This window comes from Cavia porcellus, unplaced genomic scaffold (genome assembly GCF_034190915.1).
Source record: "Cavia porcellus strain 051 isolate PalLab524CR breed Dunkin Hartley unplaced genomic scaffold, mCavPor4.1 scaffold_1, whole genome shotgun sequence".
NCBI lineage: Eukaryota > Metazoa > Chordata > Mammalia > Rodentia > Caviidae > Cavia > Cavia porcellus.
In genome coordinates this window covers 140,859,125-140,873,877 of record NW_026947484.1, presented here as the reverse complement: position 1 = coordinate 140,873,877, position 14,753 = coordinate 140,859,125, and the positions used below count along the sequence as shown (strand labels likewise).

General features: G+C 38.0%; 1 protein-coding gene across 4 annotated transcripts in view; it reads right to left on the bottom strand.

Annotated features, from left to right (window-relative positions):
* The window catches only part of Chd1l (chromodomain helicase DNA binding protein 1 like), a 93,587-nt gene that overhangs the window by 20,413 nt on the left and 58,421 nt on the right, over positions 1–14,753 (bottom strand). For 3 of the 4 annotated variants that reach the window (XR_010049893.1, XR_010049894.1, XM_063256753.1), the window contains exons 16-23: positions 11,233–11,381; positions 10,229–10,392; positions 9,551–9,750; positions 8,386–8,484; positions 5,070–5,140; positions 3,035–3,149; positions 2,252–2,360; positions 1,107–1,229 (exon numbers count right to left, since the gene is read on the bottom strand). Coding sequence is in view for 2 of the 4 variants with exons in the window: in XM_063256753.1 (XP_063112823.1) it covers positions 1,148–1,229; positions 2,252–2,360; positions 3,035–3,149; positions 5,070–5,140; positions 8,386–8,484; positions 9,551–9,750; positions 10,229–10,392; positions 11,233–11,381 (989 nt within the window). In the remaining 2 variants the exon portion in view is untranslated. Of the gene's footprint in view, positions 1–888; positions 1,230–2,251; positions 2,361–3,034; positions 3,150–5,069; positions 5,141–8,385; positions 8,485–9,550; positions 9,751–10,228; positions 10,393–11,232; positions 11,382–14,753 lie in introns of those variants that run through there. The other variant, XM_063256762.1, reaches the window with a different exon arrangement.

Genomic DNA, 14,753 nt, shown 5'->3' with positions numbered 1-14,753 from the left:
GACATCTTAAGTCAGTTAAAAAACTAATGAATACATTAAAGGCTGGTGGGAAGGATAGTGGACAGTAGTTTTGTTTTATTGTCTTTAAAATAAAAAAAAAAATAGTGGACAGGAAGCAACTGGAATCACTGAAAGAGGTTTTAGAAGAAAAAAAGGAATCCTAAATTTGGAATCTAATAGATGCTAAACTTCTGAAGGGAAATGTTGTGGGCAAGGAACCATACAGAACTGTAAAACTCAGGTGCTAAAGGCACTAGCTTCCTCAGGTCATGGTCCTAGCTCTGTACTCTAGTAGTCTAGGTTCCCTACATTAAGCTTCTAATGAATTCCCTTGAGCCTTAGTAGTGTGGAGGCCTCAAAGGAACAGAGATTAGGCTGCTTGACAACAGTTGTCCAAAAGTGAGATTTCACCCACAGAAATGTGAGAAGCCACTACTTATACAGTCTTCCCTCTACAACTCTTCCTCTAGTGGTTCTTGATCCTTGGCCTTCTTTAACACTACTAGTCATTATGTACAGATTTTATGCTATTTCTGCAATTCTCTCTTGTATTGAAGCTTACTTAGATTTGAAAGGTCAGAGAATGGAGATTTTCTGGTGTTTTTGAAGTCATACTGAACAGGCCTCTAAGCCAATGGGTTTTATTCTGGACCCTGGTGCTGGGTAATGCACAAAGGGCAGGTGCTCCACTTGACTGGATCAAGAATTTTATTTCTTAGACTCTACCCCTGAGTACTGTTTTCTGAAGATGCTTCCTTTTCCCAGAACTGCTATGCTCTATTACCTCTCCTATCTCTTTAATCTAGACAGTCTTTCCTCTGGAAAGAATGTCTGGTGGTAAGGAAGAAAACTAGATACAGAGGAAAAAAAAAACAATGACCATAAAACTATCAGAAATACAAAATTTATTAAGCAGATATTTATGTAAACTAAGGCCCAGGGGCTTTCCCAAACAAGTAACGCATCCCTGTATTATAGGTACCAGATCAGAGTAACACATCCAGAAGAACAAAGTTCAAATCTAGAAAACAGACCATCTCAGACATCCACCAGATCCTGATACATTTTTCAAGCCCTCTGACAGTTACTCTAAGCAAACTGCTTACTAGTTGGTTGCTAAAGACCAGGTGTGGTACTTGGCCAACTGTTAAGGCACCGGCTGTGTTGAGGAGGAAGATGGGGACTGTGAATGAAGGACAGGAGAAGCCTTGCTTCTGGGAAAGTAGTATCTAGTAAGGATGGTCAAGGAAAACATACTTCAACTTTAAACTCTACTTTATCCAAACTATGAGTTCCCTATTTTAATAAATATTGAAACAATCATGTTAAAAGTGGTATGCTTTAATTACTTTTCTCTGTATCATAAAACATTTCCCATATTGTTAGGACTAATTACTGCTAGTCTTGTACTAAACTCTTCAGATTCTGCTTGAACTGTGCAAGTATAAAAAACATGACTTCTGTAACTTCTTTTTTCTGTAAGTTATTTAAATAGTGACTTAAGTAGAAGACTATCATTGAGTGAACTAATTTCAATAAAGATCTATGTAAAAGATGGAATTCTGTATGATTTTTGCAATTGAGGATTAATTTAGCTTTTTTTTTAGTGCATTTGGATATAGTATAATAGTTCTAACAATGCTAACATACAGCAAGGAGGGCATGAGAAATACATAGTAGGTTGGCTGGGGATTTAGCTCAGCAGCATAAGTGCCTGCCTTGCAAGTGTGCAGCCCTGAGTTCAATCCCAGTACTGATTAATTTAAAAAAGAGAGAAATACATAGTAGCCTTGCTAGATTATGACTTAATGGTTAGAATGAATTTCATACTGCCTCAAAGAAAATATCAAAAGATTCCAAAATAAAATAGTTCTCTGGTTTATTTTAGTGAACATAAAGATCTTAGAATTACATCCTAGTCCACAGATCTGAAGGATCTCTAAAGAAGTGATGAGAATAAAATACTATCAAATAGCAATTGTTCGATAAATTCTCCACTTTATATCTTTTTAACCTTTCCCTTGGCATCCAGAATGCTTGGGTGTATTTATCTCCTTTAGTATATTTATCTCCTTGGTGTACACACCAGATATACACAAGATAGAAAATGCTTCTTAATTTTGTCTCATTTGAAGAGAAGCAGAATAAAGAATGTGCAGGAAAGAACATGACTGTGGATTAACCAGCGACAACAGAAAATATAACACATTTTCTTTCTTCAGAACAAAATATTAAGACTACAAAAGGATACATGTAAGTTGGGATGCCCCTTGCAGACAAATGTTTCCGAATAAGGCGCTCAGTACCGTACCAGTTAAAACCCTTTGTGGCATATCCAATACGTGGAAGATGAACACTTGCTATTAAAACAAAAACAACAGATCAAGATCAAGATGTCTTCCCTCATCTCAAACTGACTAACGGATATAAAATATATACAGGAGAAAATCACTGTTGACTGTTCCACTGAGATTATAAAGTTATAAATGTCAAAAATATTCTGGGAAGAGGTTGGAATAGGGAAAAGTTAATTGTGTTGAACATAAATACCTACAGCCCCAGAAATAAGTATGTGCAATGGCAAAAGAATGTTTGGTGGGGGAGTCATAATCTAAAAGGATTCTTAAATAAGCAATTACCAAACACTACAGCATACTAAGTCTGAAAACAAAACTAAATGTTTTGGCAGTAAACTATCCACTAAGGTTGACTGTGACTCTAACAGGAGACATAAGAAACATTTCCCAACCATACATGACAAAGCTGCTATGTCTCTAGCCCTGTATCCTCATCTATAAAATCATGATAAAAATATCCAGTGGATGGACATGGTCCACAGAGGTAATGGATACAGAAGTGACCTAAAAAGGAAAAAAAGGCTACACAAATACAATATGGCGTGGTTATTACTTCTGGTGTTTACATTTGCCTCACAAATTGAGCAGTCTTAGCATTTCTCACCTCTCTTCAAAAGTCACTGCAATGTCTAGAAACAGAAATCTGGCTCCTCCTAAGCACAAATATAAAAACTTACCTTTCTTTTTCTTTGCAGCTAAAAATATCTTCTTTAGGCCCTCTTCTAGGGCTGCCATCTTTATGCCAGACAGGACATTGGCACAATCACGGTGCTGAGCCACAATCAGAGCCAACTAAGAAGAACAACCATTAAAAAAATGAAGTGACATGAGACAGCTACATTATCCACTAAGTGACCTGCTCTTGCAGGGAACACAGTTGTGCATGGGTCACTTAGACTTTGGCTCTACCTATGGATGTTCTTCATGAACAACAATGCCCACTAAATGTATGACTCTGTGCCCCATCTTAAGTGGTCTATCTCATATTTTCTATCTTATGTTTTAAGATGTATTTGGTAAAAGTAGCTAGGCATAGTAGTACATGCCTATAATCCCAGTAGTTAAAGAGGATAAGGCTGGAGGATGGCAAATTTAAGTTAAGCCTGGGTAACTTGACACCTTGTCTCAAGAAAGAAAAGGGGAGGGTAGGGGAAGGGAGGGGAAGAGACAAAAAGGGAGGGAAGGGAGAGAAGAGGAGGGAAGTGGAAGGGAGGGGAGGGGAGGGAAGGGAAGTAGAGGGAAGGGAAGGGAAAGAAAAGGAAGGGAAGGGAAGGAATACAAATATTAAAATCAAAGTCCAAACTTTGATTGGACTTTGACAGTTTGATACTTTCTAAATGCTCTCAAGGGTAAAGAAGGATTTTTCAGAATCTTAGAAGGAGACATTAAAGGTTCTTGTATTCCAGCCCTCTGAGGCTTTAGTCAGCTCCAGAATATGCAGTTGCTCCATCTCTATCACCCAGAACATACAGTCGTTCAATCTCTGTCCCAAAAATCCCTATGAGGGCAAAGTGCCATAGCTCCCATGCTATCCTAACTGGGTAGAGCTAGAGAGAGGCAAAGGCACTTCTGGGATCAACATAACTGTAGTCACATCCTAGACATGATGTCCAGTAGCCTTTAAATGGCTTTCTTGAGTCATTCAACTCTGAGATTCTTTTGCACAAACACTGGTGTTTTTGGGTATTTGGTTTTGTTTTATTTTATTTTGTTTTAGCATTTTAGAAATAAATGACTAAACAGGAACCCCTCTGCCAACTAAGCCACACAGACCACCAGCTTCAAGATGATGAACCTTCAGCCTAAATTTCTTCTTTTCTACATCAGTAAGATGTGGCTCAAAATTCAAACATGAATTTAGGCTTTGGAAAGAAAACTCCCAGGATTCTAAATTACAAACAAGAGGTAGTTAAAAAAGGAAGGGTTTGATATTAAGCAGAGGAAATGTGGGTTATTTCTACTCCTCTATATATAGTTGACTAGAAACACAATCTTTTACAGAAATTTTCATATGATAAATAATGAATCCCCCAGAGTTTTCGGTCATGTTTTCTTTATTGACGCACTGAATGTTCACTGAGCATTTCTGAGCCAGTACTGCAGGAGTATTAAGGACCAAGATAGAGTATGAGTCTCTGCACGTGGAGGGACACGTTGCCTATGCCAGAAGATGGAAGGAGTAAGTACAGGACAGTGTCGAATAGGGGAGAGAAATGGAATATGGGGCCCCTCTTGATTATGGGCTGAACTATGTTACTCCCATATTCACATGCTGAAGTTCCCAGTACCCCAGAATGTGACTGCATTTCCAAAGGGTCTTTACAGAGATTACTCCATCAAAATTTAAGCTGTTACAGTGTAACTGAATACAGTTCGATTTGTATCTTTGTAAGAGGAAATTTAGACACCGAACGACACCAGGGATCTGCACAAAGGAAAGATGATATGCAGATATATAAGCTACAGAAAGAGGCCTCAGAGAAACCAAACTTCCTGACATTCTCATTCTGAAACTGCAGCCTCCAAAACAGTATGCAAAGCACTTTTCTATAATTTAAGCTTCCCAGTTTGTGGTTCTCTGATATGGTATCCTTACAAAATTACTATAATACTAGGGACAGCAGTAAGGGATGGAGAGGTTTCAAGAGACATTGATATGAATCAAACTTTAATTCTAGTGAAGATGAATCTTCTAGTTTTGTTTTTACATACCAAATCTTGCCCTTTGTTTCTTGACTCTTTATCATCAATAGGAAATAAAAGGACAGCTCCCAAACTCAAGTCTAAGATTAAAAAAAAAAAATGAAAAGAAAATATTAAATTTACTAAGAACTCTGAAAGGTTATTCTGCATGCTCTTTATGCTTTCCTTTTCCTTACTCCAATTAGATTTTGACTTCCAGGTCACTTTAGAATCTTTCATATTTTTATGACTCTCCTGACCTCAGTGATCACCTTAGGTATTCATCTGTTTCCCTCCTTAATTCAAATGCACCTGGAGGCTTTGGAAAGTGAATACAAAAGTTGGAGGTATTTGGGGAAAGAAAAGGGTAAGAATCCTATGAGCTTAAAATTTCTTTGGAAAAGGGGGCTGGGGATTTAGCTCAGTGGCATAAGCGCCTGCCTTGCAAGCAGGCAGTCGTGGGTTTGATCCCTGGTACCGATAAAAAAGAAAAAAGACCAAAAAAAAAAAAAAAACTTCTTTGGAAATCTTGTCTTAAATCATTCAAATATAGCACTCTACTGCTATTCTATTTGTGTTTGTGTACTTTTCTGTCTGTTATGTCTTCCAAAGGCTTTGTGTTCAGAGGTGAAGTTGTGGAGTAACTATCATAGGAACACTAAACTCATCAGTGGATTAATTTATTAATAAAGCTGGATTTGAAGGCTCATGCCTATAATCCCAATGCCTTGGGAGGCTGAGGCAGGAGGATGTTAAGTTCAAGTCCCACATAGGCAATTTCACAAAACCCTGTCTCAAAAAACAAAAAAACTAGGATGTAGCTCAGTACATATGCTCTGAGTTCAATCTTTACTAATGGAAAAAAGAATTCATTGATGAGTTCGTAGCATAATGAGCTCTTAGAAGGTAGGCTCCTGCTGAGGAGGTAGGTCTCAGGAGTACGCCTGAAGGGCGAATCTTTCCTCTTTGTTCCTTCTCTGTGCTTTCTGGCCGCCAAGAGTTGAGCAACTTCCCCCCACCAAACCCCTCTGCTGTGATGTTTTTGCTTTAGAACCACCAATTACAGACTGACACTTCTGAAACAGTGAGCCAATTGAATGTCTCCTTTGTTAAGCTGCAAATATCAGGTATTTTGTCCTAGAGCTGGAAAGGTAACTAACACACTATCACATCCAAATCAAACTGAATGCATGCTCTAGACAAATGTGCTAATTTAATTCTGGGCTTTATATAACTTACTTTGAATTTTTTGTCCAAATAAAAATGATAGGCATCTTGCACACTCCCATCTTTTAAGTCATCAGAAAATACTGACCATATTATGCCTTTATTCTAGTCCTATTTCCCAAATAACTAGTCATTATCTAGGGGCCATAGTCTTGCTTAGCACTGACTCTCTGGACGAGCTGTGTACAGGCTTCTATCATGCAGACAAACATCCCTTTAAAATCCAGCTCTCCTCTTTTCCTTGGTCTAAACCCTGTATCCCAGCCTGTTTGGCCCGTGCACATGAACTGTGTCACTGACCAGGTCTTCAATAATCATATACTGGAAACAAGAGACACTGTAGGGATATCACAAGAATGCAGCCATCAGGCATCCTCTTGCCATTTCTCTGTACTTGTTCAAATTCAGCTCATCTTTCTAGACCTAAGATAACTCTTTCTAGACCTAAGATAACCTCCATGAAGCCTTCCAAGTTCCATCCCAGCCATCTGCTCTGTTATTTCAATCTTGCTTCAGAGAAGAATCTACACTCCCAACTCCATTTCCTACTGACCACTTAAGTCTGTGCCACAAGTACTCTCAAAGTACTCCATGGTCAGGTGACTAAACTAGGGTCAAATCCAGTGACCTTTTCTCAATTCTCACTTTAGGGGGGATGACCTTGGTCTGACACTGCATACCACTTTTGTCTTCTTGATATCTGTTCTTCCCATGTACAGGCTGAGCATTCCCAATCCAAAAACCTGAAATTCAAAATGCTGCTAAAACTCCAAATTTTTGAACAGTGACAAGATGCCACAAGTAGAAAATTCTACACCTGGGTTTAGGTGGCATGGAGTGCCATGAAAACACAGGTGCACTAAAAATACTGCATAAAATTACCTTTAGGTAATATGGTCTCTCTTAATTTTGTGTTTAGACTTGGATCCTATCCCTAAAATGTCTCTCTATGTGAAAATACTCCAGAATAAAATCATTTGATTATTTGAAATACTACTTTTGGTACTAAACATTTTGGGTAAGGGCTACTCAACCTTTACTTCCAAACACCAACTCCTCTAGATTCTCTCATTTTCCTGATACTCCTTGCTGGCTCCTCTTCTTACGTTAACTCTGCACAGAGATGTTTTCCATGTTTTGTTTTGTGTCTTCTCATTTACTACGTAATTTTATTTATTTTTAATTTTTGTTCTCTCATAGCTTTAAATAAGAACTTCAAAAAGACTCCTCAGTCTTTATCTCTGGTTCTGACCTTTCTTAGGTTCCTATGTTCTCTGTTTCTCCAGCTATCAAATCATTATCTAGATCTGGGTTATCTATTTCAACACATATTAAGCCTTTCTTTCAGAAATCTGTTTTACTACAAAAAAATTTCACTTTATGTTCTTGTATCTCTTTACACTTTAGAGAACTGGGAGAAGAATTAGGAAAAAACAATTCGGAAAAAATCTGGAGGGCCTTTATTGAACAAGGTCTTTTAAATACTCAACTCCCCCCAAAATAACAACAATGATAATTTTACTCTCCTTGCCAGGTTGAGGTTTCCACATGTACAAGGAAATGTTCTTTCCCCTTCTTTGTGCCAAAGGACAGTACTGTACTGTGCAGCCTTCAAAACTGCTCTAGTTCCAAACAACTTTACTTCTGTGTACAAGGAACACTGTACCCCAGGCTGCATGGACCTTATAATATATCTTTCTCCCCTCAGTACCAAACCAGAGCTACTAACAGTGTATCTAATTTCTCTTCCAAAGACTCTGACATGTTTATGAGATAATCCCTTAAGAAAATGGAATGAGCTGGACAATGCAATAATTTTCATTTAATATTTTAAGATACATGCAGTGATTGGCATTGTTCAAAGTACCTGCCCACTCATTATCCTAATTAAGTCATGTGAAATAGGTAAGTATTATTTACAAATTACAACAGAGAAGACAGGGCAGTAACAGTACAGTACTGCTCTAAGTCATACAATTAGTTAATAAATGATAGAATTCAGACTCCAATTGGTTCTTTTGACTCCTTACCCAGTGTTTTATAACCCACATGATATCATTTTAAGTGTTCTTTTCTGTCTTACTCCATCCTTGATCTTCCCTTCTCCTTTGCTTCTTACCTTTCATTTTTCCAGCCAGCTCATAAATTTTTCTTGGTTCAGCTGATCGTTTTTCCAGAGCTGTGAATAAACCACCTCTGCCCCAGCGGCCAGAGTCATCTGATAGAAGGAAGAAAATTTTTATCCACAGAAAGCAAATTCTAGCCCGCAAGTTAGAAACCAAAGACGTTCAAAATATGCTTGGAGGAGTAACTTTTAAAAGGAAAAAAAAGTTACAAATATTCCAGTTGGATTGCCTAAATATGTTCAGGTTTTCTGGGAGACAATAGATCATCATTTACAAGAAAGCATCTAGACTCTGGTATGTTTGTAACTTTAGGGAAATGACTGAGGAAGGATGGAGACTACATGAGACTCAGTAGTAAATGAGCTCTGACTCCTTACCATACAAGTCCCATTTTACAGGTGAGGAAGAGGGGAAGTTAAATGACTTATTCAAGTTGGTACTAACATAGCTGGTTAGCATCTGCTCACATAGTTGAGTTTATTATGTATTTGTTCATAGGTATTAGATGTCAGGCACCATTCTAAACACAGTTTAGAGCAATGAACTAAAACGGGGACAAAAAACAGCCTTCATGAAACTTATTTTCTAATCAATGAGAGACAGTCTAGATGACAAATACATGTTAGTAAACCAAGTGGTGATGTTCATGACAAAGGAAAATAGTATACAAAAGAGGATAATAGGTGAGGATGGAGACTGTTTTATATGAAGTAATGAGGGAAGATCTCTCTGAGAAGATACTGAGAGAACAATTCTTGACTTTCTTATTTGGAGAAAGACTATTTAAGCAGAGGAAGCAAAAAATTGCAAAGGTCATGAAGGGAAACCCAGTTTGGAGTTTTGCTTCTTCTAAAAGGGTGCATCTGTCTTCTAAATGTGATCTCATTTCACCCTCTTAAAAATTTTATGCAGAAGGTGAGGCTGGTATTACCCCATTATAGATAAAGAAGCTGAGGCTCAGAAAGGATGGGTAACTCAACCAGGTAAATGAAAGACCCAAAAGTTAAATCTTCATCTCTTGATTCTAAAATCCATGCTCTTTTGACCATACAACACAGCAATAGGCCATAACACTTCAGTCATAATTCTGCCCCACCCTCTACATTTAGCACCATGAAGTCTGAGGCACCCACCCCAGTCCCATACCACTTCTCATACCAACGCAGTGCACAATGAAAGCATCCTCTTCCCCAGCCTGTGGGTGGGTGACGTCACCGCTGACATACTTGATGGAGGGAGAATCTTCATAGTCCAGCTCAGCAGCACTCTCTTCTTCCCCATCCCCAAGGTCCTCTGGCTCGCTCTCTTCGGAGGGTAGGCAAAAAGACTGGTAATTGTTGGACTCCCACCAGGCCATCCTTCAACAAGCCAGACGGACAAGGAAATCAACCTCCTTTTAAAGCACATTTTTACACTGCTATTCACAAATAATAACTGCCAAGTGGAAATGCAATTAGAAGCTAACCCTGACTGAAGTTTTGTGCTTAATTTGTAAATAAACAAGTCTTCCTGATTAGCCTATCTGCCTCTTCAATAATGAGCACCCACCAAATGTCCCTGTTTTTAAGAACATGACTCAAAGGGACTCTTAAAATAAATGACTCCTTGTCAGACAGCTATAATAAAATCTTCAGATTTTCTTGTATCAACAGAATGTATCTTCTCTGAAAAACTCACAGTTTTCACTAAAGTAGACTAAATGTTAAAGTAAAATATTTTAAGAAGTATTCTATTACCAACAGGAACTACCAGCCTGATAAAAGTTTTTGTCCTTAAACTTACGGGCAGCCGTACTTTTCTAACTGTGACCCTTAGCTTGGTTAACAACAGACATACTTTTTCTTATGTTCGGTTTCTTCCTTCTCCCTCTTCTTCTCCTCTATCAGTCTCTTTCTCTTGGCTGCTGCTTCTTGCCTTTTCTTCTGTCGGTCCTCCAGTTCTTCAGGGCTCAGAATCCGCTTCCTTTTGCTAGACCCCTCCACAAGGCCTGGAATAAGAAGCTGTAGGAGGAACAAGACTTACAGCCAAGAAGGCCAGGAGTTGCCTGTTCCTCCATGAAATTCATTCATTGCTAAAGCACACGTTGTACAGAAGCAACATGCTTAGTGTTCCACAAAAACACTATGTTTCCATGTTGTCCTGCATGCTACCTAGCCTGTGGCAACTAGCCGCAAGAGCCTGCAATTTGTTGTTTATACACCACATCTCACAGGCATGGTAGCCACTGTGCCGTGCACTCAGCAAGAGCACTGGTAGGGACTGGGACAGTCACTTTGATTCATTTCATTAGGAATAAGGAACTTCAGAATAGCAGCTATTTTTTTCTTGATTGAAAGCATACCCTGTAGGATGCCATGTTAAATTTAACCAATTTTAATGCAAATCTTCAGCAAATGTATTATACAATTCCCTCTAAACCAGAACATTTCAACATCATTATTATCTTCATGGTAGCTAACATTTAGGGGGCACACATTAAGCACCAAACACTGTGAGTATTACATACATCTTTATGACTGCCATCCTCTCTTAATGACTTAGGGTCATGATTACCAACAGCAGGATTTTGGTATATTTTGGTGTAATACAGCAATTTCTTTGGAGTGGCTGCTTTTTATCAGTGTTGATCATATAACACACTCACCTTTTTAATGTTTCTTATGCCAGTTTTTCATAGTTTTTATACTAAGACTTAGTTAACTGATCACATTTCAACAAACACAAACTTATTTCTTAATGAATCATCCTAAGAGAACAAAATGATTCCAGCTTCTTTTTTTATTCTCTTAGGATGACAGTTTGGAAATACGTATGTTTTTAGATAAATTATCAGTTCTCACACTGCCTTTATTTCGGAGTGATCGGCCCTCTTGACTTGTTTTTTCCAAAAGGGTTTTCTGAAGATTCACTAGTTGTTCAAACGATCTTCTGTCTTCCTTAGTGGGCTCTTTAGAATAGTCTTTACCTTCAAATAAGTACATATGGTTTTCTAAAAATGTAAAACACAAAGGGTAAAATGTTCAGACACTAAAAGACAGATTAATATTATTCAAAGTAGTAATTAGGGTAAACAAAAGAATAGACCATATTTTAAATAGGCCAAGACAAGCCTGTGACAAAGATATTTCATTTCCCATCACTTTTGGCTTCTGCATGAAAATTCATATATTCAGTTTTCAGAGGACAAAGCATGGCTTAAAACATGTTTGAAGCCAGGTACAGTGGCATGCACCTATAATCCCAGCTACTCAGAAGGCTGAGGCAGGAAGATCAAAGACAGCCATATAAACTGAGTGGACCTGGTCTCAAAAAAGGGTTAGAGGGGCCAAGGATTTAGCTCAGCAGCATAAGCGCCTGCCTGACAAGCGCAAGGTTGTGAGTTTGATCCCTGGTATACGCCCCCACACCCTGCAAAAAAAGGATTAGAGATACAGCTCATTGGTAGAAGTCCCCTGGGTTTAATTTCCAGAACTGGAAAAAACTGAAATAAAACCCCTTTTGTTCTACCCAGATGACCCATGAATTAATTGCAGGATCCTTCTACCTCGTTGAGCCTCAAATTACAGTATATGCTCATTCCACGACTACTCCTCAGCAAAAATCAAATTACAGTATATGCTCATTCCACGACTACTCCTCAGCAAAAATTTGTTTTGTTCTGGTATCAGGAATTGAACTCAGGACCTTGTACCTGCCAGGCAGGCACTATGTCACTGAGCTATATGCCCAGCCTCACCGATTTTTAAAAACACAATCTTCAATTTTTTAAAATTTCAAACACTGTTAATACTCAACACTTTACTCCCTTTTCTATCATATTAAAAGGAATAAATATGAAGTCTATGAGAAAATGAAGAACCACAAAATAGTTCCTTGGACTCACAATACTCTACAGATCTTAAAAGGCTTCTCCATGATCCTTGCCCCGGTCCTGATATAACTGGTAATCCCTCTTTGGAAAAGTGAAACTGAAGCTCATATGGGGGTTAAAAACTCAATTCTCACTGCTAATAAATGAAGAAGGCAGGACTTGCTGACTCTAATGCCAGTGTACTCTTTTCAGTACACAGATTACCATCTATAGAAAAGTAGAGAGAACAGGCTGGCAAACAATGATCGTGGTGGTAACAATAAGGACAATTGTCTAGTCCTGAATAGCACTTTACGCTATCAGAGCACATTCACTTCTGTTCTCATGCTTGAATTCTGCAATTGGGTAAAAGATAAAGTGGACATTAATAACACCATTTTACAGATGAGAACACAAAGATTCAGTAAGGCTAGAGATCTGCTAAGACCATGAATCAAATGATAACCAGCCACGACCAGCAACCACGGACAGGTTAAGACAATGATTCTATAGTGCAGTATATTTAATAGCCCATGTTACCAAGTAATGTATTTTCACAGCATTATGAAATCAGCTCTAAGTATGTTTTCCCTAGAGAGCATGAAAGCAAAACATTTTCATTCTCAAGAGATCAACAGCTTCACACTTGTACCCAAATCTAACCAGCTGTAATTCTAATTGGTATTTGCTAATTAAATCAGCAGGGGGCTTGCAATGAGGTACTCAATCAACAAGTAGGGGGAGAAAAAGAGCTGAGAAGTGTCAGATATGATCAACATACGTAGCTTCATGCTGCACGAACTTCTTAACTTAATGAACACATGTTTTAAAAACATGTTTAAAAAACCTTGGCATTCAAGATAAAATAATCTCATTTTTTATTTAATTTTGATTGGGACTGCTTAAATTACTAGGTTTCACATTCACTCGTGTTATCTTTAATTTTCCTCCCTGGCTTCAATGTGCAGTCAATAGGAAGTTAGAGCCCACAGGTCTGGATCTGCTTCCATATCCTGCCAGCAGAACCATCCACCACGGACAGAACCCAGACCCATTCATCAAAGACAACATTCCAAATTTTAATCCATCTAGGGAAGTTTTGGCAGCTGGACTGGTTAAGAAATATAATCATCTTTCTGAAAACACTGCAAATTTATCTTATTCTAGTACATGTTAGGTGAATAAATTGAAATTATTCTAGATGAATACAGTTATGGGTTTAAACTTTAGTATTTAAGATAATCAATTAAAAATGACTACATGCATCTATTTCTTCCCTCGTCTAAAACTACAAAATGATAGTAAAGGGATTTTTAAAAAAGTGTATGAGGCAATGGTAAAAAAAAAAAAAAAAAAAAAACTCAACAGCTCTCTGCAAAATGTTAAGTGAATGAAAGAATAACAACAGATTAAGAACAATGGATGCATAGGTGCCTAGCTAAGGGGTGATTCTGAGAACATGGACCCTCTCAATTCTCCCAAAAGCTTAGGCCTTACAAATACACGGACTCAGAGAAGATCTGCACATCAAATATAATAGAAATACCATGAGCCCCCAACCTATCCTTTTTTCTCCCTCTCTCCATTTTTTTTTTTTTTAATTGTGTATTGAACCCTTGGCCTCAACACTGAGCTACAACCCTAGGCTCCTTTTTGAAACAGGGCCTACCTAAGTTGCTAAATTGTTCAGGGGGAAATTGAATTTGCAGTGCTCAGAGTGTTAAGATTATAGGAATGTGCTTATATCTGGATTGTCTTTTTATCCAAGTAGACAGGTTTTACTCTAATCCCTGCCTCTTCCAAGGAAGATATTAAATAACTTGACTTTGGAGAAAAGGAGCTACTCACCATAGACCTGCCCTTCCATTTTGTGGGCTTTTACCAGCATCTGTGTTGAGACAGCCAGAGCACACCTGGCATTTTAGGAAAACTATGAACAACAACAACAAAAAGAGAGATTCCAAAACAAACTTCAAATAAAAAGAAAAAGAAGAAGCAACTGGAGGAAAAAGACACAATGCAGTTAGGAGGCGTTTTAAAAAGATACAATAAATATCCTCCATGTGTTATATTTTTAAAAGCTGTAATAACAGTCACAAGGTAGGACGTTATGTTCTTGAAGTGAAAACAGAATACAAGTAAAACAAGCAGAAAACAAAAAGGGTTCTTACAGAATATAAATTGGATTATAAAGAATTTGAAGGCTAAAGTATGAAAAAAGTCAAACAGCAGGGTCATACAAAATAGTATCAGCTATCTAAATTCTAGTTTTTTCACATATTCTATAAAAATCACAAAGATCATAACAAAATCACTAACCCATATCTACGACAAAATTAGGAGCCAGGGAATAAAACTTCCATTATTCAGGTTAGCAGAGAAATGAGCATCCAGAACCAACTAAGTCAACTTCAAACCCACACGAGAGGAGAGAAAGACAAACGAGAGATTAGACAAAGTGTTCTAGCAGCACCACACAGATAAACTCTGTCCCCTGAAATGAGGATCACA